The 23,299-nt window shown below is 46.9% G+C and overlaps 1 protein-coding gene across 6 annotated transcripts in view; it reads left to right on the top strand.

The window, feature by feature from the left end:
* RERE (arginine-glutamic acid dipeptide repeats) overlaps nucleotides 1-23,299 on the top strand; it is a 206,495-nt gene that overhangs the window by 122,936 nt on the left and 60,260 nt on the right. For all 6 annotated transcript variants that reach the window (XM_071575580.1, XM_071575576.1, XM_071575579.1 and 3 more), the window contains 4 exons: nucleotides 3,505-3,553; nucleotides 6,837-6,961; nucleotides 7,694-7,793; nucleotides 16,608-16,706. In XM_071575580.1, the coding sequence (XP_071431681.1) occupies nucleotides 3,505-3,553; nucleotides 6,837-6,961; nucleotides 7,694-7,793; nucleotides 16,608-16,706 (373 nt within the window). The remainder of the gene's footprint in view (nucleotides 1-3,504; nucleotides 3,554-6,836; nucleotides 6,962-7,693; nucleotides 7,794-16,607; nucleotides 16,707-23,299) is intronic.

The following is a 23,299-nucleotide window of genomic DNA, read 5'->3' as shown; positions in this document are numbered from 1 at the left end:
TTTTCCTGGGATTGGAGCTGTTGCTGCTGGTGGCAGATGTTGGAGAGCCAGTGGTGGGAGCACTGAGTGCCCACAGCAGGAGGAAACCAAACTGTTGCTGGGTATTATGAGGAGAAAAAGAGCAGAGTGGGGTCATCGTGACACTCAGCAATAGGACAAGGGGGCACGATGGGCTCAAGCTCTGCCAGGGGAAATTGAAGGTGGAGAGCAGAAAAAACTTCTTTGCAGAGAGAGTGCTCAGGGATTGGAATGGGCTGCCCAGAGAGGGGGTGGATTCCCCATCCCTGGAGGTTTTTCAGCTGAGCTTGGCCGTGGCACTGAGTGCCATGATCTGGTAAAGGGACTGGAGTTGGACCAAGGGTTGGACTTGATGATCTCAGAGGTCTTTTCCAACCCAATTAATTCTGTGATTCTGTGGATGTGGCACTGAGTGAGAATCCACCATGTCTTGATCCAAGCCCACTGTGATCACCAGCCCAGGGCACTCTGTGCCCTGGGCTGGTGATCACAGTGGGCTTGGATCAAGGTTTGGATCAAGGGTTGGACTTGATGATCTTGGAGGTCTTTTCTAACCCAATCCATTCTGTGATTCTCTGTTGGTGGATTCCCCATCCCTGGAGGTGTTTAAGGTGAGCTTGGCCGTGGCACTGAGTGCCATGATCTGAGGGACTGGAGTTGGACCAAGGGTTGGACTTGATGATCTCGGAGGTCTTTTCCAACCCAATCCATTCTATGACTCTCTGGTTGTGCTGCTGCAGCACTGCCACCTCCCTCAGCCCCTCTCAGCCCCTCTGTGAGATGCCACGTTGTGCCCACAATCCCTGAAGGTCCACCCTGTGTGTGCAGCCTGTGTGGTTCCTCTGGCAGCCTGGCAAGGTGTCCTGCTGGCTCAGGACTGGCTCAGTTCCCATCCAGGGCAGCACAGGCTGTGCAGAGAAGGGCTGGGCAGAAATCTCCAGGTGCTTTGGCCACTGCCTGCAAACCCAGGGCAGTTTGCTGTGAATCCCAGCCCTGAGCCCTGCCTGGCTCTGGCCACACTGGCACACTGGTTGGTGCTGCAGGTCCTGAACCCCAGTCATGCCCAAAGCTGTCCTGCTGTGCTTCATGGCAGCTTAGAATGGGATTTGTGGCATCTCTGTTGCCCTGTTCCTGCCCTTCATGGCCTTGCAGTGCCACGTTTTCATGGGCAAAGCTGCCAGCTGTGCCAGCCTTGGTGTAACAAAGGGTGAGTCTGGTGTGGACAAGGCAGCAGGTGATAAAGAGAGGGGGCTAAGCTTGTTTCTGGACTGGGTGTTGTGCAGGAGCTGTTGTGCCAGCCTTCCTGCCTCTGTCCCTGCTCCTAAAGCTGGTAAATAGAGCTCTGCACAGCCTGTGCTGCCTCAGGCCCTCCTCATCCTCACCCCTGCCCGGGATTATCTCAGTGCTGCTGCCTTTGGCCTCGAGCCCCCACCCTCCCCTGGTGCTGCTGAATGGGAAGGACAAAGCTGGACTGAGCTGAACATCCTCTCTCTTCCCTGGGAGCTGCGTGGAACAAGCTGAGCTGGCCCCGAGCCTGCAGCTCTGCCTGCTCTGCCCCAGCAGCTCCTGCCTTTTTGATATTCCAGCACAGCTTCCAACCCTCTGACCAGCCCCTGTTTACTTTGCAGCACACAACGTTGCCATGGCAACAGGTTACTTTTCAAAGGGAACATCTTGTCATTATATTTAATCCACTGCAGCTGAAGAGGACTGAAATATTAAGTTGTTGTTGCTATGGATACTGCTTTGTTACAGCAGTTTCTTTTGTGTCACGTTTCATATACAGTGTTGGCTCCTTTTTCCCCCTTTCCCATCGAATAAACACAGGATGCCCTTCCATTCTCATTGTAATTGCTCTCACCAATATAATTTCACTTAAAGCCTACAGTGCCTTTTAGTTTCCATAGCAAGAATTTGCTTTTCCATTTGAATCCCATTCTTGGGGACGTGCAAACAGTGAAAATGCTGGACCAGCCCATGTGCCCTTGCAGAGCATCAGCTTTGTGCCCTCTGGAGATGCAGGTGGGGATGCAGAGCCTGCCAGACCTCCTGAGCAGCTGCTCAGCCCAGCCCTGTCCAGCCCAGCCCAGCCCAGCCCAGCCCAGCCCAGCCCAGCCCAGCCCAGTCCTTCCCTTTGGGGCAGGCAGGGAGCACCTTCAGAACCAGAAAATGGGGATGGAAAGACACACAGAGATAATTCTCTCTGCACATTTCACGTGAGGAATGGTTGGATCATCCCATCCAGTTTCCATGGGAATAGTTGGGAGCAGAAGTCCCATCCCAAACTTTGCATTTAACTGCAGTTGCTTACATGATCCTCCAGCCTCCATAATTAAATGCTTTATTTAGGATATTCCTTGTGGTGCAGCTGAAGAAATTGGGAGTTGGGGACTCTTTGCAGTGCTGAGGTTTTTCATATTCAGACCTAAAGCAGCCCAGTGTTGTGTGCAGGTTCAAACCCTGCTGGTGCAGCCTTGGCTGGGTGCAGAATTGCAGCTGCAGGCACTGCATGGGCACGTCTGAGGTTTGACTTGCACTGGCTGGAAGGGATGTGCAGAGCTTCAAAAAGAGTCCTGGGAATGGAGGAAGAGCATCAGCAGTTTCTACTGTCAGGTTTCCCTTCATTCCTCACAGGGGAGAAATCCTGACACCTTGTAGCTGAAAAAACATACCCTGGTATTTAATGTACAACTTTGTAAATATAAAATTGATTTCCTTGTTCAGTCATTTCTTTGCATAACCTGAAAACAAGGGAAGGTGTCAGAGTGTGTCTTGCAAAAATATGCATTGGGGGGAAAACATTTTGACATGTTGTTTTCAGGAGCCTCTTCTTGGCTTATATTTGGAGTGGATTTGCTTGATAGGAAGGAGATGTTGCCAAAACACCATGGCATGGGGGTGGGGATGGCCAAGCAGTGTGTGCTCTGTCTGACAGGTTCACATCCACCCCTCCAGGTCACACACTTGGGCACTGATTATTGACAGCTCCCAGTGGTCAGGAAGGAGAAGTTGAACTTAAAACACATATTAAACACATTTTGGAATTTTGAGGTGAAAATGTTCATTAAGGCTTGTATATGATCAGGTCACAAAAGACCCTCCCGTGACCTCCTGGCATTCAGTGGGTGTCAGTGGTTTGGGCTGCCCAGTGGGGGCTCTGCTCAGCCCCAGGGCTTGGCTTGTTGGCTGCACTGGTTTGGGATTGGTGTTGGAACAAGCAGGGGAAGGGTCACAGCACTGGGACAGGTCAGGGGCTGGTTGGAAGGTGGCTCTGCATGGCAGGGGCTGGAGTTGCCCATGGGCAGGGGCACCTTCCACTGGACCACCTTGCTCAGTACACCCAACTATAACCCCCTTTGTTTCCTTAATAATGGATTATTTTTGGTTCTCTTCCATTTGTACTGAAAATGCAATGACAAAAACCACAGAATGTGCCCCTAAATTTCATTAACTGTAATTCTTTCTCATGACTTTCTCATTCTTTAGGAGGCTAAACAGTACCCAGGGTGAGATCAGAGTTGGACCCAGCCATCAGGTAAGGGCTTTGGTTTGTATTCCCACATCTCTGGAATATGTGATATCCAGAGGACATGCTTTTGCCTCTTGGTCTGTTCAGATTATACTTATTTAAAATTACATGTGTGGAAATACAGTGTATTTTTTAGAATCATCTTTAGGTGACTCACTTCAGTGAGTTCTTCAGAATTCCTGAGCTCACTTACCCAGGATTTTGTGTCAGATGTTGATATGTTAATGATTAGTGGCAGAAGTGCTATTGGGTTAATTCTTGAATAAAATTGAAGCAATAAGAGTATCTCCTGGAAATTAAAGAAGTGCCTGCAGTCGTTTGGATTGTTCACACAGGAATGGGGAAGGCATGCTGAGTGTGTTCAAACACTGGGGAGCAGAAGAAGGTCAAGACTGCAGTTGTTCCTGGTATTTTAGTTCTAATTTGAGGGAAATCCTTCATAAGCAATGAAAATAATCTGTTCTTACAGAGCATTAACATCCAACTTACTGTGGTTGATGGGGACAAATCTGTCACTGGGAGCTGAGTCCTCTCCTTTACCTCTGGATTTGACTTTGCACTGTCCAAAGAATGGAGTTTCAAATCCAAGTGATGAATATTCATTCAGACCCATTCAAAAACGTTGTTTAATAACTAGTGAAAGTAAATATTTATGGAACTGATATAACATTCTTGAGGATGTTTTGCTTTAGAGGAAAAACGTCCTTGGCAATACAACCTGTGCTGTTCTTTCCAATAGTTATAATAAAGAGTCCTGTAAATGGTACCTTCAAAACAACTTTCATCTCAAATTGTCATCCAATATTTTGGCAGGCATTAGTCACCTGTGCTGTGAGGTGTAATTACCAGATACATTTATGGATGGCAAAAAGGAGTAGGAGGAAGGTCCAGTGGTTTGGAATACTGTTAATCCCTGCTTGCCTAATGTTTTAAACTTGCATTGTTCTCTCCCTCCCCTGCTGAGCATTCCTGTCCCTGACAAATGTCACCACCAAGAGGATTGTTCTCAGCCTGTTAATTAGTGTAAAGTGTCATCTTCAGATCCAGGAATGGTGATTGTGGCTGTGCTGGGAATTGAGGGTGATATTTGCTGCTCCCTGTTCTGTGGACAGTGTAAAAGGTCCCTCTGCACCCTGGGCTTTCCCCAGGGATGGATGTGGGCACACCTCCTGCCCCACCTCAGTGGGCACAGGGGACACCCAGCAGAGTCCAGAGATCCCAGTGGTGGGGTTTGATGAGTCTCCTGCCTTTGGTTTCCTTAAATTGTGTGTGTTGTGGGTTCTGGAGACTCGCTGGGTTGGTTTGCCCTTGGTGGACAATCCCCCAAACTCTGCCTGTGTTGTCACAGCAAAGAGGGACAGAGTGCAGGGGGATGTCCTGGGGAGCTGCAGTTCTCACAGTTCTCCTGCCCAGGAGTCAGTGGCTCTGAGTGTCCCCCTGATTAACAACCAGGTTAATTGGTGCTGGAGTGTCCCCACCCCTGGGCTGTTCAGGGGAAGCCTGGACGTGGCACTCAGAGCTCTGTGATGGGTGACAGGGTGGGGATGGGGCACAGCTTGGGTTTGACCATCTTGGGGTGATTCTGTGTCCAAGAGGAAGGTGCTTTTGGAGTGGCTGAGGCAGTTCCAGGGGGGGCAGGAGCTGAGCAGGGTCTGTGTGAGCAGATCTGGCTGTGGAGTGCAGCTCCCACACAACCCTCAGCAGGCTGCAATGCTGCCTTATCCTTTTCCAGAAGAGAAGTTCAATGACATACCCATTTTCCCAGGCAAGAAGTAAAATAAAGTACAGATTAAAGAGCAGAACATGAAAGACATCTGAACCTGTGACTTGTAATTACTGGTTATGTATAAATGTTGCCTCTCAAATACGTTTAGCGTTGTAAGGATGGGAGGTAATTATAGGGCTTAAAAGCTGTTTCTGAAGAGGCTCTCAGCTATCTCATCTCGTAGCAGTAGATGACTAAAGATGCTAATTGGGTCTCTGGATAGAGTGTAATACTTATTTAGTGGCAGGGTTCATTTTGCTGAGCTATCTCGCTTGCAGGAAATGTCTTTGTTTCTCTTTAGAGTTTTAATGATTTACTGAGGATTTAATTTTAAATTTAGTATCATGTGTAGAGTTTTTACTGATTTAAAATGGGACACACATGGTAGTTACATTCTTGCCTCCTTTCCATTAATGTGTTATGTGAGGATGTTTTAGCATTGCAAGCAGAGTTGTAACAGCATCTTTGTGACAAATGCAGGCTCTGTCTCTCAGGATAAATTGTCCATGAGCATCTGATTTCTGCACAACAGAGGGCTGTGTTTGCAGGAAAAATGGTTTCCTCTCAAGCTCTGACGTTTCTGCAGACATGTTTGGTCTGTGTACAGAAGGGCTTCACTGGGGTGGGCTGGGAGGTGGTGGTAACCTGTGTAATGGTCAGAAAATGAGGGTCCTTCTGGAAGAAAGTGCTGGATGAAGGGCACAGGCTGGGGCTTGGTGACCCATTGTCCTCTGACACTTCTGAAGGCTGAATTCACCACCTCCTGTCTGAGTGTCTCCCATCTCTGAGATTGTAACATTGCAATGACCTGACAGCCCTGTGCACCCTCCCCCATGAGGAGCAGCTGCAGTGTGTGTCTCATGTCTCTGTGTCCCCCCATTCTGTGTGTCTCATGTCTCTGTGTCACCCATTCTGTGTGTCTCATGTCTCTGTGTCCCCCCATTCTGTCTCATGTCTCTGTGTCACCCATTCTGTCTCATGTCTCTGTGTCCCCCCATTCTGTGTGTCTCATGTCTCTGTGTCCCCCCATTCTCTCATGTCTCTGTGTCCCCCTGTTCTGTGTGTCTCATGTCTCTGTGCCATCCCATTCTGTGTGTCTCATGTCTCTGTGTCCCCCCATTCTGTGTGTCTCATGTCTCTGTGTCCCCCCATTCTGTGTGTCTCCTGTCTCTGTGTCCCCCCATTCTGTCTCATGTCTCTGTGTCCCCCCATTCTGTCTCATGTCTCTGTGTCACCCATTCTGTGTGTCTCATGTCTCTGTGTCATCCCATTCTGTGTGTCTCATGTCTCTGTGTCCCCCCATTCTGTGTGTCTCATGTCTCTGTGTCACCCATTCTGTGTGTCTCATGTCTCTGTGTCCCCCCATTCTGTCTCATATCTGTCTGTCCCCCCATTCTGTCTCATGTCTCTGTGTCCCCCTGTTCTGTGTGTCTCATGTCTCTGTGTCCCCCCATTCTGTCTCATGTCTCTGTGTCCCCCCATTCTGTGTGTCTCATGTCTCTCTGTCCCCTCACTGTCCCCCAGGCCAAGCTGCCCGAGCTGCAGCCCTTCCCCTGCCCGGATGGGGACACGGTGACACAGCACGAGGAGCTCGTCTGGATGCCTGGAGTGAACGACTGTGACCTGCTGATGTACCTGAGGGCAGCCAGGTAATGATGCCAGCCCTGCCCTGCAGTGCTGTGCCCTGCTGGAGGGGGCTGTGTCTGTGCCAGGGGATACAGCCCCTCCTGAAGGCTCTTCTGGGGTAATGTGGGGGCTGAAATGTTCAGTTTGAGACAGGAATGCTCAGATTTGCTGTTGGGCCAACACAACATCTTCCCATCCAGTTTGGATTTCAAGTGCAGAGGCAGCAGAGAGTGTGGGGTGGAACAGGGAGGGAACTGCTCTGAGCACAGCACAGGATTCCCTCAGAGACTGCATGTTTGCATTTCAGTGCCCCACACATCTCTGCTTTGCCTGGTACCTTCACAGCCATTCAGAGTCTGAGGAAATCACAAGGATTCAGAGAGTGGAGAATCTGCAATTTAAGTCATTTTTTGGCCGTAATAAAACTGACATTACAGCAAAAAGTTTGCTCTCTCTGCTGAGACTGTTCTCATGTCTGGAGATTGTATCTTCCTTAGTGCTGATCAGGCTCTGCTGCTACTGCAGTGCAGATTTTTAATTGATGAAACCCAATTAGATCAGGTTTTAATTTTGAAATAATTTTTCCATATGCTGGAGTGACTCAGCTTTGTGTAACAACCAGTGTTGGTGCCTCGTCTTACTTATTTCCCCAGTACCACAAGGCCTTGAAATTCATGATTTGAGCTGTAAAATGCTGGTTTTGTGTGATGTGAGGAATGAGCTGAAGCACTCACAGTGTCCCTGCCCCTCTGCAGGAGCATGGCAGCCTTTGCAGGGATGTGTGACGGGGGATCCACCGAGGACGGGTGTGTTGCTGCCTCCCGGGACGACACCACCCTGAACGCCCTCAACACGGTGAGTGCAGCCCCTGGAGGGCACAGCAGCCCTTCCCAGCCATTCCTGGGCACAGCAGCCCTTCCCACCCATTCCTGGGCACAGCAGCCCTTCGCAGCCATTCCTGGGCACAGCAGCCTTTCCCACCCATTCCCACCCATTCCTGGGCACAACAGCCTTTCCCACCTATTCCTGGGCACAGCAGCCTTTCCCACCCATTCCTGGGCACAGCAGCCTTTCCCAGCCATTCCCACCCATTCCTGGGCACAGCAGCCCTTCCCAGCCATTCCTGGGCACAGCAGCCTTTCCCAGCCATTCCTGGGCACAGCAGCCCTTCCCACCCATTCCTGGGCACAGCAGCCTTTCCCTGCCATTCCTGGGCACAGCAGCCTTTCCCTGCCATTCCTGGGCACAGCAGCCTTTCCCAGCCATTCCTGGGCACAGCAGCTTTTCCCACCTATTCCTGGGCACAGCAGCCCTTCCCACCCATTCCTGGGCACAGCAGCCTTTCCCACCCATTCCTGGGCACAGCAGCCTTTCCCAGCTATTCCTGGGCACAGCAGCCTTTCCCTGCCATTCCTGGGCACAGCAGCCTTTCCCTGCCATTCCTGGGCACAACAGCCTTTCCCACCTATTCCTGGGCACAACCTTTCCACCCTTTCCTGGGCACAGCAGCCTTTCCCAGCTATTCCTGGGCACAGCAGCCTTTCCCAACCATTCCCAGCCATTCCTGGGCTCAGCAGCTTTTCCCAGCCATTCCTGGGCACAGCAGCCTTTCCCAGCCATTCCTGGGCACAGCAGCCTTTCCCAGCCATTCCTGGGCACAGCAGCCTTTCCCAGCCATTCCTGGGCACAGCAGCCTTTCCCAGCCATTCCTGGGCTGCTCAGAGCCTGCAGGGCATAAAGCAGGAGATAAAACAGCTTTAGGGATCACAGTGTGATGTTGGTTGTAGCTCAGGATGTTGTAACTTCCTTTCAAACAGCAGCTGATGTTCAAAACTCTCTGACCTGCACAGCTTCAGTGATAAACTTCGGGGTGGAGCCTTCCAGGTGACCCCAGAGAACGTTCTGTGTGGGAACCTGCTCAGGTCAGGGCCAGCAGCTGGAGCTGTGACTTTCCCAGCTGGGCCCTGACCTGGCCATTGCTCCTTCCATTCAGTGCAGCCAGCCTGGAATTCTGACTGAAGTTCAAATGGCTGTTCCTCATGTAGCATTTGCTTACCCAACCCACTTGCATTGCTTTGTTAATTTTATTTCCCCTTCTCTTTGATTACTTGTGTTCCACAGAGTGCATCAGTTTTCCTTTTGCTGGCAGGAGTTGAACAGGATTAAGATTTAAAATGTGTCCCTGTAATACTCACTAAGTAAACAGTGACAGAACTTTCATTCCTGTTCAAATGTACACACTTGAATGTGTAACAACCTGAAATCCCAGATCAAATTCTGTGCCCAAATTAAATCCTTGCTTGTTCTCACTTTGACTTCTGCAAAGTCAAGTGTTCATTCTCAGAACTGAGTGCAGGAATCAGAGTCCTTTGGATCCTTCTGAAGATTTTTTGTGACACAGATTTTTATACTGTTTGAGAGGTGTTGCAGGTCAGTCTCTTTGCACCTCCTCAGGTTTTCACCTGTTTTCCATTTGATTTCCCTTTCCTTGGGTTGGGGGCCACCTGATCCTGCTGGCTCACCCCTCCAGTTTGCTGAGTTGTTCTTGACATCCTTTTCAGAGACTGAAATTTCTGTTAAGGTCAAAAAATCATCAAAGAGGGTTTGGAATTGGAATTTCTTTCCCCTTATCTATAATAAAAGACTAATGCAGAAAATTCATTTAACTTCCCTGCTTTGCTATCTACTTTAATTACCCCCTTTAATCACTCAGCAGCCTGAGGAGTTGCACTTGTAGAGTTCTTGCTTCTGAAATCAGATTAATCCCAAAATATTTTGATTTTGCTGTTCTGATTCTTTTCTCTTTGTATTGCACATCTGTTCTAGAAAATACATCCTTTGTCCACTTTGAATTTTGCCAGCAAAGAATTTTCTTCTAAATAATAGTTTTGTCAGGGATATTTTAAGAAATTTGACTGTTGTCTGAGAGCTTTTTTGGCTGACTTAAAACAGTTAAATAAGTCATTTGTTGTCTTGACAAAATGGTGCCTTTTTTATCTTTCAGTTCACCATCTATTTAAATAAGATCAGATTTATCTGGTAAATAATTTGTGGGACTTTTACCTGCACTAAGTTGTGTTTTTGTTTAGAAATGATCATATGCAACCCAGAAGATTAATGTAAAAGGAAATGATATGGTATGATTTCTTATTATGGAAATCCAATAAACTTCAGAGCAGCACTTCACATAAATCAGTCCTGACAAGCTCCTTTGCTGGTGTTTTATTTATGTAATAACAGGTGCTGTAAGCCCCCAGAATGATTTATTGTTAATTATACCTGATAGAAATGAAGATCATGGAAGGCACAATGCAACATATAGACATTTATATTTGTATTTCTATCTCAGCTCATTGAAATGATTATTCACTTAATGTTCCAGGTAAATTCCAGCTCCTGTTCCTTTGTTTGGTTGTTGGGATTTGCTGTCACATTTGTCACTGTCACCCTTAGGAAGGAAATCAGGTTTTCATTGGGGGTTTGTTGCCCTCCTGCTGAGTTCTGGTGCTGGACTGGGAGGGCTGGAGGAGGCACAGAAGCTCCTGCAGGGCTTTCACCAGGAGCCATGGTGAGAAAAGGCAGCTCTGTGGTGGGCAGGGGATGCCCCAGGGCTGGCAATCCATGGGCAGATGGAGAGCATTGAGCACAGACCTTCTTCTGTGGGGTGAGAGCTGAGCTGAGCTTGGAGCAGGTTCTTCTTTCCTCCCATCTCCTCCCTGTGCCCTCAAGGGCTCTGCTTTGGCATCAGATGTGGTTTGAGATCCTTCCTGTGTCCTTACCAAGGCAGAACCCATGACCTCTGCCACCCTCTGACCTGTGCCTGTGTCAGGGGCTCTGCTCTGGCATCAGATGTGGGTTGAGATCCTTCCTGTGTCCTTATCAGTGCAAAGTGACCTCTGCCACCCCCCTGGCCTGCCCCTGTTCTGCACTGCTGTTCTCTCAGGTCCCAGCTCAGGAAGGGGTTAATTCTCTGCTTTCTTTGGATAAAGGTCCAGAGTGGTGATTAATTCTGCCTGACCTGTTGTTGTGCTCCAGGACTGAGTGTGAGCATCAGTTCTATCAACCAGCAAGCCCTGGAACAGGAGCAGGGGCTGGCAGTGGCCAGACTGGTGTTTGGGTGAATCTCAGAGGTTTTGGGGGCATTTTGGTGCTCTGACATTTTTGCTGGGGAAATCAGAGCCCCCAAATTTCATTTATCCTCCCGTGGTGAAAGAACAGCCCCACTGAAGCTCCTTTACTGCTCCATGGGGGAAAGACAAAACAATCACATGCTAATATTGTGTAAATCTCTCCTTACTAATAGTGTTGTTCTGCCTTCTCCTGACACTGGTACATGGGAACGTGTCATTATGAGTGACAAACATGACAGTGTAATATCAGTGTAAGGAAATGCAGCTCCAACTAAGATGTCACCCAGACAAATTACTCCCTGTTGTAACTTGCCCTTAGACCAGATTTTCTTGTTCATTAACTGCAGACAAGGTTGAAAGCATAAAAAATTATTTAAATACATGTTAGCATTTCTTCTTATTACTAGTTTTCCTTTTGGATGAGTCTTAATTAAGAGCTCTCTCATGGTTCAGACGAGGTCCTGGAGCTCTGCAGGGGCCAGTGCTCTCTGCCTGGGCACGTTGGCACCTGGAGCCACCTCCAGTGCCTGAGACAATTTTGCCACTTTGAATTTCCATTCATCCTTATCCTTGCTCTTAGGGGGAAAACTGCAGCACTTTGTTTGTTGGATGAGTCAGAAAGCCTTTCTACAGAAACTGTTGAAACAGGCACAGATAAAAAGGGCCCAAAATGACTGCTGTGATTGCTTTTGAAATTTGGGGGGAATATGTAAAATATCTGGGGTTTTTTGGAAGTTTTTTTAAGTGCTGTTGCCAGTTTTGCAGGTGATTGGCAGGTTCTTGCCCTGGCTGTGTGTGCAGCTCTGGCCAGGCCTGCACTGCCCCACAGCTGTCCTGCAGCTGCAGGCTGGGCTGTTTGGCAGCTGCCTGGCAGTGCCAGTGTGTGCCAAGGGGCTGCATCACAAATACCAGCCTGTTTAGTCTTCAGCAGCAGCATCTCAGATCTCTTGGTGGCAACTGGAGCTATTTAGATACTTAAAAGAGATTAGAACTGGGGGGAAGAGAGGGAAGTTTAGGTTTTGGGGTTTTTTTTGCTTTGGTTTTATCTGATACCCACCAAGGAAGGAGCAACAAATGCCCTGAAGGGCCCCTTGGTCTTGTTGGGTCTCAGACATGTTGATAAAAATTACATGGAGGATATTCCATTTTCCCAGAAGGGCAAGATGTCCGTGGCTCTAAATATCCACATCCCACTGCAGTTTGTCAGCTCTGCTGCTGAAAGGAGTGGCCTGAACCACATTTTGTGTTAAATGAGGTGTTGGGTTGGAGTTACTGCCCCCAAAGATGGGGTTCCTCAAGGCACATGGCAGCAATCCTCATCCTGCTTTTCCTTTTCCTTGACTTTCCCTTCTCTCTCATCTGTGCCTCATTCCATGAACAGCCAGCACTGGAACCTGGTGAGCTCTGGAATTCCAGTGCTATCCCCACAAAAGTGGGTTCTGGCTCAACAATCCCTTCTGCTTGTGTTGCCTTTTCTGGGAAGATTTGGGAAAATGTTCAGCCTGGAGAAGAGAAGCCTTTGGGGTGACCTCATTGTGGACTTCAGTGACAGGAAAGATGGAGAGAGACTGTTTAAAATTTCCAAGGGCCTGGAGGGACAGGACAAGGGGGAGGAATTGGCTTCAAACTGACAGAGAGTGAGTTTAAATTGGATATTGGGGGAAAATCCCTCCCTGTGAGGGTGGGCAGGGCCTGGCACAGGTTGGGCAGAGCAGCTGTGGCTGCCCCATCCCTGGGAGTGTCCAAGGCCAGGTTGGAGCAACCTGGGACAGTGGAAGGTGTCCCTGCCCATGGCAGGGGGTGGGATGAGATGGGCTTTAAGGTCTCCTCCAACCCAAACCAGTCTGAGATTCTGGGATCTGAAAGCAGGTCAGTAATGCTGTCTGACTAGATAGTCTATAGCAATTTTTCCTTGGAGAAAAAGGCTCTGGAATTTAACTGTTCTTAATGGACTGCAATTATTTAATCCTGTGCCATGAATTCAGCCCAACTGAGATGGGCTTTTCAAGGCAGCTCATAATGAGTGTAATTGCCCAAGGATGCCTTGCTGGAGCAGGAGCTGCCAGATGCAATGCCATTCTGCTCGAAAAAGGTCACAGCAAAAGGGACATTTAAATTAAGTTATAAATTACAATTGAAGAACAATATTTTGATGAGCAAGCCCAGAGATGTCAGAGCTGCAAGATGTAATTCATGGGTTCATTACAGCCCAGAGGTGCCTGACAGCTGAGCCATGCCAAGGCAGGATTTATGTGCAGCAGCACAGGCAGAATGGCAGAAATCCTTGTGGGATGTGCAGCCTTTTCTGGAATCTGTTCTAGCAGAAAGGAGGGTTTGCACATGTGCAATTCAGTGTGTGTTTAATCCTGTGTTTTTTTGTTTTCTAAAGCACCTTTGGTTGGCTCCTTTTGTTGCAGTTGTGTGCAGACATCATGTCAGAGATGTGAGAGTTAAAACCCTGGTGATTCTCCCCCTGACAGGACAAGAATCCAATCCAGTGTTTAGGGAAATACCTGGAGAGGTTCACCCAGGAGTTAATGAAACCAGAGGAAGGCATCATTAGCTGTTATTTCTATGTTTGAATCTTGCCAATAAAGTGCTCAGGTATATTAAATGACTGAAAATAGTAAGCAGGGAATGAGCCAGATTGAAACATGTAAATTTAACTCCAGCACTTAGAGAAAATATTTGTCCTTTCTGCTGCATTGTCCTACTCTTGCCATTTATAAAACCTTTTTTCCTCCTCCCTACTTGCTAAAAGTCACATTTTTTAAGAGAATATAAACCTGTATCAGGTCTGTTCTCACATGTGTGTCTTCTCTATTACCTGACTCCTCTTCTGTGTCTGTGCTGACGGGTTTGGTGATTATTAATATAATTAATTCATCAAAAGTCAATGGTCCTGTTTTCTGCTGCTGGTTTGGGACAGTCCTTGTGACCTGCACACTGTTATTTTTCTGGAGTGGCCTCTCAGAGCAGGCCATTCTCCTGGGCTTGGCTGGTCCCTTCTGTTTGCAGAGGAGCTGTTGGGCAATGGAAGGGAGAACCACGTGGTGTCCTTGAGGCCAAACCCAGGTGCCCTCCCAGTTCAGAGGGGCCCTGGCACTGCCCCTCTTTGGGAGGGAGCAGAAGGAGGGCAAACAGAACCACCATTCTCTCCAGCACTGTCACATTCCCTAAGTGAAAAATCCTTTAGGTAGTGCAAGGCACAGGAAAAAAGGCATTTGCAAGGTGAGCTGGCAAAACAAACAGTGCTTTTTTTTTCTTTAAGATGGATTTGTTCCCAGTGCTGGAGTGAAAACAAGGAGAAGAATTAATGTGTGCCCAGTAGAAAAGGCAACATCTTATTTTCATGCCTCTAAGTGGGTATTGAATACCACAGGTTTGAAACTTGGGTTTTTGCTTGTTTTTTTAAGTCAGTGGTGGTGGTTTGAGTGTTGCCTTTGGGGACTGGCACTGCAGGCTCAGGTCAGTGTGTCCCTGGCACTGATGGGCACAGCCTGGGCACCTGGACACCCTTCTCCTGGTGTTCCTCAGGCAGTGTGGCCTGGGCAGGCAGCTCTGGGGCAGCAGCTGCACCCAGTGAGCTCAGGGGGTGTGTGGTGCTGGCTCTGGTGGGTGGCACATCCCTGGGAGGGGCTCAGGAAGGGGGGATCAGGAGGAACTGGTGTGTTGGAAGCTGCAGCCTTGTGTTCTGGGGTTCCTCTGCATCAGTGTGGAATTAATTACTGCTCCAAGTACCTGCAGCTCCCCTGGAGGTGCCACAGAAAGGTGGAAATGAAGAGTAAACCACTCTGACATGGTTTTCTTTCTTGTCCCCACTGTGTTATTCAAGCATTTGTTTTACTGCAGAAACACCTTGTTGGCTGCTGTTAATTTAGTTGTTGGTAAGGAAAAGAAAAAGTGTTCAGGCCACCAGTTAAGGATTGTGTTTGTTCTGCAAACACTGCAGGTGAGGAGCACAGATCTGTGCCCAGGAGGGGCCTTTTCTGTTTAGAAGTACTTCACTTTCCTTAAAATTCCCTTAAGTATTCCAAATTAATGAATGTCCCATATTCATGGAGGTGAAAGAGCAGCTCAGAACTTGTTCCTGATGAGAGAAGATTTCAGCCATTTTCTGTGAAGTACAACCCAATTTCTTCTGTAACTCAGCTGACATCCTGCTCAGTCCTGTCATTGTGTCTTTGGAGTGGCTTCATTTTTGAGAGGTTTGTGCCCTTCTGCTTTTATAACTCACCTGGTCCTCTTCACTTTGGACCTCAGTGGTCAGTGGCAATTACTGCTCAAATTGTGTTCTGGAAACTCAGCTCTTCAGGTGTTACAAAGGAGGCTCAAAACTCTATTGAACTGAAAGTTCACCAGCAAATAGAATAAATTAGTTGATATTTTTAATACCTTGAAGTGCAGAACTTCTTTATTGATGAAAACAAAGTCATTCCTGACGTGCTTTGTTCTGCAAGTGGTTTGGCTTTGGGGACTGTCACGAGCTCATCTCACTGAAGGGCTCTGAGTGAAGAGTTAAGGCTAAACAAGAGGAGCCCAGTGTGGACCCAGGTTTGGTTTTCCTGCTGCAAAGACCTTGGGAGGGTCTTTGGGAAGTTCTGTGGTGCTGATCAGTGGCTTTGGAGGTTTCTGTGCCCTGGCAGCATTTGGAAACCATCCTGCTGTCTGTGCAGGAAGGTGGGATGGGTGTGGGGGATAACTCAGGTTTTGTCATCCCAGCAATATTTCTTTTCTTGGAGAGCATTTTCAGAAGACACAGAACAGGCTCCCTTTTAGTCCTTTGGGGCTTAAAATTCCACTTTGAAGGCAGGACAGGCTGTAAATCTGCTGTTTTCTATCGAGTGAAGGGACAGAGATTCCCATGGGTCCCTTAATGCTTTTTTCCATGTAGTTCTTTTCCTACCCCACCCTGATTTTATTGTCTCCTGTCTACTTTTGATCATGCAGATGCTGAATTTGTGGCAGGAGATGAGGTGGATGGAGGCTCTGAGCAGCTGACACAGTGCAGGGAGCTGGGACACCCTGACTGGGGACACTCCTCCTGCAGATCTTCCCTTCCACACTTATTTTCCAACCCCACAGTGATCTTTGCAGTGCAATAAAAACAAAGGGAATTTTCTGGATGGCTAAACTGGACATCCCATGACTTGCACTCCCTCCTGTGTGTCAGTTTTTCCAGTTGACTTTTACTAACCTGAACAAAATACTCTGCGTAAAATACAACTCCTTTTGAAAAACATTCTGTTGGAGCTTCTTACAATTTTTCTTGGAATTTCTACTGTAAAAATAATATTTTTTAAAAGTTAACCAGAAATTTTCTTCAGTGCTTTATGGGCTCAAACATTATCTGGGAGAAATTCAGGAAGGAAAGGGAAAACATAAAACATACTCGGTTTAATGCTGTTTCTTCTAAAAAAACCTCCATTACCCTTCAGATTTCCCTTCAGTACAAATAATTAGGCAGAGAACATCTGCTGTGGTGGTTATTCCCAATATCAGATCCATGGAATGATGTGTTTGCCTCCTTGTTTTGCAGCTACACGAGAGCAACTACGACGCTGGGAAGGCCCTTCAGCGCCTGGTGAAGAAACCGGTGCCGAAGCTCATTGAGAAGTGCTGGACTGAGGATGAAGTGGTAGAAGTGATTTATTCCCTCCACCTGAACACTTCATCTTGCTCTTCCTTTTTTTTCCTTTTTCCCCCTTCTTTTCCCTTTTTTCCATTTTTTCCTTTTTAACCATTTCCCTTTTTCCCTTTTCCTTTTCCCTTTTCCCTTTTTCCCTTTTTTCCAACTTTTTCCCTTTTTTCCCCTTTTTCCCTTTTTCCCTTTTTCCCTTTTTTCCCTTTTTCCCTTTTTCTCCCTTTTTCCCTTTTTTCCCTTTTTTCCCTTTTTCCCTTTTTCCCCTTTTTCCCCTTTTTTCCCCTTTTTTCCCCTTTTTCCCCTTTTTCCCCTTTTTTCCCTTTTTCCCCTTTTTTCCCCTTTTTTCCCTTTTTTCCCTTTTTTCCCTTTTTTCCCCTTTTTCCCCTTTTTTCTTTTTTCCCTTTTTTCCCCTTTTTTCTTTTTCCTTTTCCCCTTTTTCCTTTTTTTCCTTCCCTTTTTCCCCTTTTCCTCCCCTTTTCCTCCCCTTTTCCTCCCCTTTTCCTCCCCTTTTCCTCCCCTTTTCCTCCCCTTTTCCTCCCCTTTTCCTCCCCTTTTCCTCCCCTTTTCCTCCCCTTTTCCTCCTTTCTTTCTTCCCCTTTCTTCCCCTTTTCTTCCCCTTTTCTTCCCCTTTTCTTCCCCTTTTCTTCCCCTTTTCCCCCCCTTTTCCCCCCTTTTCCCCCCCTTTTTCCCCTTTTCCCCCCCTTTTTCCCCTTTTCCCCTCCTTTTTCCCCTTTTTCCCCCTTTTTCCCCCTTTTTCCCCCTTTTCCTCCCCTTTTCCTCCCCTTTTCTTTCTTTCCCTTTTCTTCCCCTTTTCTTCCCCTTTTCCCCCCTTTTTCCCCCATTTTTCCCCCCTTTTTCCCCCCTTTTTCCCCCTTTTTCCCCCCTTTTTCCCCCCTTTTTCCCCCCTTTTCTTTTCCTCTTTTCCCCCCCCTTTCCCCCCCTTTTCTCCCCCTTTTCCCCCTTTTCCCCTTTTTCCCCTTTTTCCCCCTTTTCCCCCCTTTTCTCCCCCTTTTCCCCTTTTCCCCTTTTCCCCTTTTCCCCTTTTTCCCCCTTTTTCCCCCTTTTTCCCCCCCTTTTTCCCCCCCTTTTTCCCCCCCTTTTCCCCCCTTTCCCCCCCTTTTTTTCCCCTTTTTTCCCCCTTTCCCCCCCTTTTTCCCCTTTTCTTTTCCTTTTTTCTTTCTTTTTTTCCCCCTCCTAAAACCATTATATTTATGAGCAAGAAGAGGGCAAATAATGTGCTGCTCTGGGTGAGTTCTGCACAGCTCTGACTTGATGGTCTCTGTTCAATATACAGGAGTTGATTAGAAAATACATAAAGATGGTTGAAAATAATAAGTGATATAATAAGTGAAAATAATAAGTGATAGAAGCTGAAGATACAAGGAAAATACATATGCCTGGGTATAAATATACATAAATTAAATACATAGAGATGGGTATATAAATGAAAATATATATACATAGGTATATAATAGAAAATATGTATACATGGGTATATAAAGGAAAATATATATAAATGAAACATGAAGATGGGTATATAAGTGAAAATATATATACATGGATATGTAAATACAAATACAGGTGGGTATATAAGATATCTATACATGGGTGTATAAATGGAAATACATATTCATAGGTCTATAAGTGAAAAAACCTGATCTGGTTTAAGACAGTTGCTTGTGGGAAAGTGATAGGAGAAAAGTTTGGTTGGTTTGGGGTTTTTTTTTGGTCCCTTCCTCTTCTTGAATAGATGAATTTTGAAGCTGGTCAGTAGGTAAAGTATTTGAGGATGTAAAGAAAAATAAAAATGATGTTTTGTTGTTAAGCATCTCATAAATTTGGGATTGATGCTATAAAATAGGGCTGATTAATGGGGGAGACCTTGCTGGTGTTTTTAATGATTCCAACAATGTCTGCAGAGACTCTCCCAAGCTCTGGTTTGTCTGTGAGTGATTTCTCTGCAAACCTCCTGCAGCAGCTCCAGCAGAGCCTCAGCCCCGTTTGCAGCTCAGCCTTGGCCAACAAAGAGCCTCTGTGGGCAGGGGCTGCCCGAGCTGGGCAGGGCAGGGAGAGGATCCTGTGCTGCCCCTGCAGCCCCCCCAGGGCACCAGCAAAGAGCCTGCACACCATTCCTGGGCAGTTCTGCAGTTCCCTCCTCACAAAAGGGAGTTTTGTTTGGGGAACTGACTGTTGGAACAAACACTTGGAGTGCTCTGCCCTGTGCTCTGTGTTCATATTTCAGCCTGTTTGCTCTGCACACATTCATGGGTAAATTGGGCAGGGCCAACACCTCTTTTTTATTTTTTTCCTGTGTAGATTTTTTTCCCCTCTCTCCTTGTTTTTTTCCATCAGCTGCACTGTGAGTGCTGTGGCTGCTGCAGCTCTTGTTGATCAATCCCTGCTAAAAGAGGGGGGACAGAGCCTTAGGAATGGAAAAAACAAAGTTTATTGCAAAGTGAAACCTGACTCCAGAAGTGCAGACTGTGAGCACAGAGTAATGATCACTGACTCCATAAATCATTGTCAGTCCCAGCTCATTTTATCAGATTTGTTCTTGTTCTGTTCCATCCAAGTTTCCAGAAACACTTGGCAGCTCTCCAGCCTCAGCAGAGCCAAAGAGCAAACTGTGCTCTTATTTATAGACCCTGAGCTCCACCTGCACAGCTCCCCAGCCTGCTGGGCCTGCAGCCTGGGGACAACTCCAGGCTGGAGCAGCAGAGCTGCAAGTCTCAGTTTCCTTTGCTGTTGACTCTTTGAAAACTCTTCCTGTGTGATCCACAGGGTGCTAAAACTCCACAGGAATTCTATAATGAACTGGGTGTCAGCAAATAGTGGTATATCAACCCCAAATCTGGCTAAAACAGTTAAATTTGTGTGAGAATCTCAACTCTGTGTGTCCCCTTCATCTCCTGGTGGCAGGTGATGAGCAGGAGGAAACCTGTAACAAAGTGGTGGGCTGAAAATCCCAGAGACACAATTCTAAGGGAAGTGGAAGATCCAGGTCCATGTCCCTGTTTGTGCTGGGCTTACAATTAATCTATTCTTGGGGCCCAGAATAGATTATTTAAGTTTTACAACTTGAATAAATAAGCAGATCCCACACCAGATACAGAGCTTTGGTCAGTGAACCTGAACTGAGATCAGGCTTTGTCACTAACTGAAATAATAATAATGTAGATAATAATAATAATAATAATAATAATAATAATAATAATAATAATAATAATAATAATAATAATAATAATAATAATAATAATACTGGAGGTGACAGTAGTGTAGCTCATGGCTTTTGTTGTCTTATTTTGTCCATTCCTCCCTTTCTAATCCTGTAATACTCTCCCCCTGCCTCCCTTCTGGGCCCCCAAAGGTCACACTTCTCTCTGTGTTATTCTTAACTTCATTTTCTGCCAGATTTTTAAGGGGAGTGCCAGAACTATTGCAGGGAAACTGTGAAGGTTGTGTGGCTGGGCCAGGAGCAGGAGGAAGGGAGTGTTGGGTGTCCAGTCCTTGGGTGGGGGGACAAAGCAACTGCAGTGGAGTCCATGGATTGAGGGCAGGAACTGACTGAGGGCAAAACCAGTTCTGAAAACTCCACATTTCCCAGAGTAAAAGGCCCCTCTGAGTTGGTTGGGCTGTGACTTGCACAAGGGTTTTGGCCAAGTCATTTCTGCTGTGCTGATGGTTCATGTTGTTGGTTTTGTTGTGCACATGGTAACACTCTGTCCAGCACAGCTCTCTGTGTATTCAGCAGCATCTGTGATACAAGTGTCAATAACTCAAATGTATTGAAAACATGGTTATTTATCAAGATTTTAGCTTTTTCTCTGCCCTCTCTGCTGCTCAAAGACAAAGCCTTTCTTGTTAACCAGAACAGCTCTGTTGCCTGTGACCAAACTGTGATCTAAGAGCTGCTTGGCAATATCAGACCTGATTAAAATAAACTCTGGGACTTCTGTTATTTTTACTGCTGATGATGTGGTTGCAGAGGTCGAGATCAAATTAAACAGAGGATAAAATTGGCCAGTGATTGAATTACATGGAAGGCTTTGTAAATATGAAGATGGAGGTTTGTTGTCTCCCTTGTGTTTCTAAACCTCTGGCTATTTTTAAACCTTTTTTCATCCCAGTGTGTAAATTCAGAGGCCCAGGGTGAACCCCAGCCTTGCACACTGCCTGTAAAAGTGGCTAAAGCAGCTCCTTCACTGCTGTGTCTAAATACAGCCCTGAGAGCAGCTGTTTCCTCTTTGTAAAGGCTCATTCTCCACCTGACAGATCCATTTCCAGCAGGGATTTGATGAGGAGGAGTTGGTTTCTCTTGTCATGCTCATGAATTTACTTCTGTGGACAAGTCTGAGCAATTGTCATCTCTAATGCCTCGTTCAGGCACATTGTGAGCACACACCAACACTCAGCAGCATCACCTGGGGAGTCCCAGCAGTGCTGGCTGCAGGTCCCAGCAGGAGCAGAGCAGCCTGGAGGAGGTGGGTTCTCTGGGGAGAAGCCTTGGAGCAAATCCTGTTGTTTGGTGCAGTTCCTGCCTTTGACAAGTGTCCTAAAAGAGCCACACAGAGACCACAGGAGAGGAACAAGAGAGAGAGGGAGGGAGAGGTATTAACATGGGGAGAGGTAGATAAAGGTTGGGGGGATTCTGACTACGACTAATGGGAAAGGGAAAAATAAGGGCCAATAAGAAAACTTAGACAAAACTTCTCAAGGTCGAGTTCATGCAGCCCTGACTGGTGAAATAATGGTTTTCTCAGGGGATTTGGGGAAGGTGACAGTGACTAAGGGAAAAAGAACAAAGAATCCATTTTGTAACATACATTTACACAACAGTAAAAGCTTCTGCTTTTAAGGCATTTGGGTTTGCTGCTTCATCTTCTTCACAAGCCCATTTCTTACAGGATTTTTTCCCATTTCTGATCTGCAGATCCACTGCCACATCCTCCCACTGCATTCCACGTGTGGCACGTGGCTGGTACTCCCCAGGGCAGGGCACCCAGGGAAGGGGCTCTGGATTGTCCTCAGGGTTTGCCTTTCAGCACCCTGAGGGATCAGGATGCTCCACTCAGAGCAAGGGATGGCACAGGCAGAGCAGTGACCTCGTGGCCACCTCAAAACCTGCCAGGATGTGGCATTTTGGGGGCAGGCAAACAGAATTCCTCCTGGGACTGGGATGGGGATGGCCTGTCCTTCCTCTCCAGCTGGGAATACTTCACAGCTGACATGGAAATTGGGTTCTGAAACTCTCACACTTGGTGTTTGTGGAGGGAAGTGCAGCAGAGCTGCCCCTCAGTGTCTCTCTTTGCTCTGGTGCTTGCCCTGATTTTGGAGAATTCTGGACTTGCCACCAGTTCCAAATCTGGCACCATGAGCACTTCTTTCAGTTCAGGTTAAACATCCACATTTCCTGGCATGGTTTCAGTGGAAATATCTCCCAAGACAAATTGTCCTTATGAAATTTCCACACATCTTGGGACAAAATCTCCTCTGCTAAATTGCTTTTATACCTTCAGGGTTGTTCAGCACAATTCTGACCCTGTGCTTGCTCCAGGTCCAAAAATGAGCTTCCACTTCAGATCAATAACTTATCTAATGGCTCTAATTCATAAAGGATACAATGGTCATCTTAAGTTGTTAATCCACTGAGGTGCTTTGCTGTTCTGGCATTGCCCATGGATTGGGAATGGGGAGGGAAATCAGCTGGTTCTGCCTCTTCTCCAGCCCTGGGTCCAGCTCACCTTGTTGTCTCTTCCTTCAGAATGTGCTTTTTTTCTCTTTCCATCCCAAGCACTAATGAAATCAATGGGCCTTCCAGAAGAGAGAGAGACAAATCAGAAAGAAAAGAAGCTCTACTTTATTAGGTTTTTAATTAAACATGATGAACACATTTTAAATAACACAAAGGCCTCGGGCTGAGCTGCATCTAATCGAAACAGATTAAGTCACTGGTCCACACTTGGGTAGTTATTAATTCTGTTTCTTTATGCATTCTGGCTGCAGGCAGGGCTGTGCTGCTCTGCTGCAGCTCATGGCACAGCCTGCTCCTCCTGCATGCAGCTCTGCTCCCAATTACCAGCCAGATGCTGAGCATGAAGAACAGGATTGAGCCACCCTGGAAACTCAGGGCTGAGCCCTCCAAAGTTTGAGGAAATCTGAGTGAAACAACAGTTTAATGTTATTTCTTGGACAATTCCTCCTTTTTTCCTCTACACTTCATGTTCCATTTCTTCAGAGGTGTTAAATTCTCCAAAGGAAATTGCCAAGTGTTCCTTAGGAAGGTGTTTTTAACTTGTGCCTCTCTGTGCAGAGCTGTCACTGGCACTCTGTGACATCCCTGGGAATGGGCTTTTATCATGAAATATTCTGCCTTTTAAATATTTTACATTGCTCTTGATGTTGAGCAGTTGAGGTAAACAACCTCAGTTCCTCCAGCCTCTTAAATTGATGTGCAGGGGTAGTTAATCCTTGCTGCTGCTCAGCCTTAATTGGCCATGGACATCAATTTACAAGTTCATAAATTTTCAGACATCCACACCTGGCTTGGGCTTAAACTCACTGATCATGAACCACAAGTGGAGATCTCT

Source organism: Pithys albifrons, chromosome 22 (assembly GCF_047495875.1).
Source record: "Pithys albifrons albifrons isolate INPA30051 chromosome 22, PitAlb_v1, whole genome shotgun sequence".
NCBI lineage: Eukaryota > Metazoa > Chordata > Aves > Passeriformes > Thamnophilidae > Pithys > Pithys albifrons.
The sequence above is the reverse complement of the archived record's forward strand: the minus strand, read 5'-3'. Positions and strand labels throughout refer to the sequence as shown.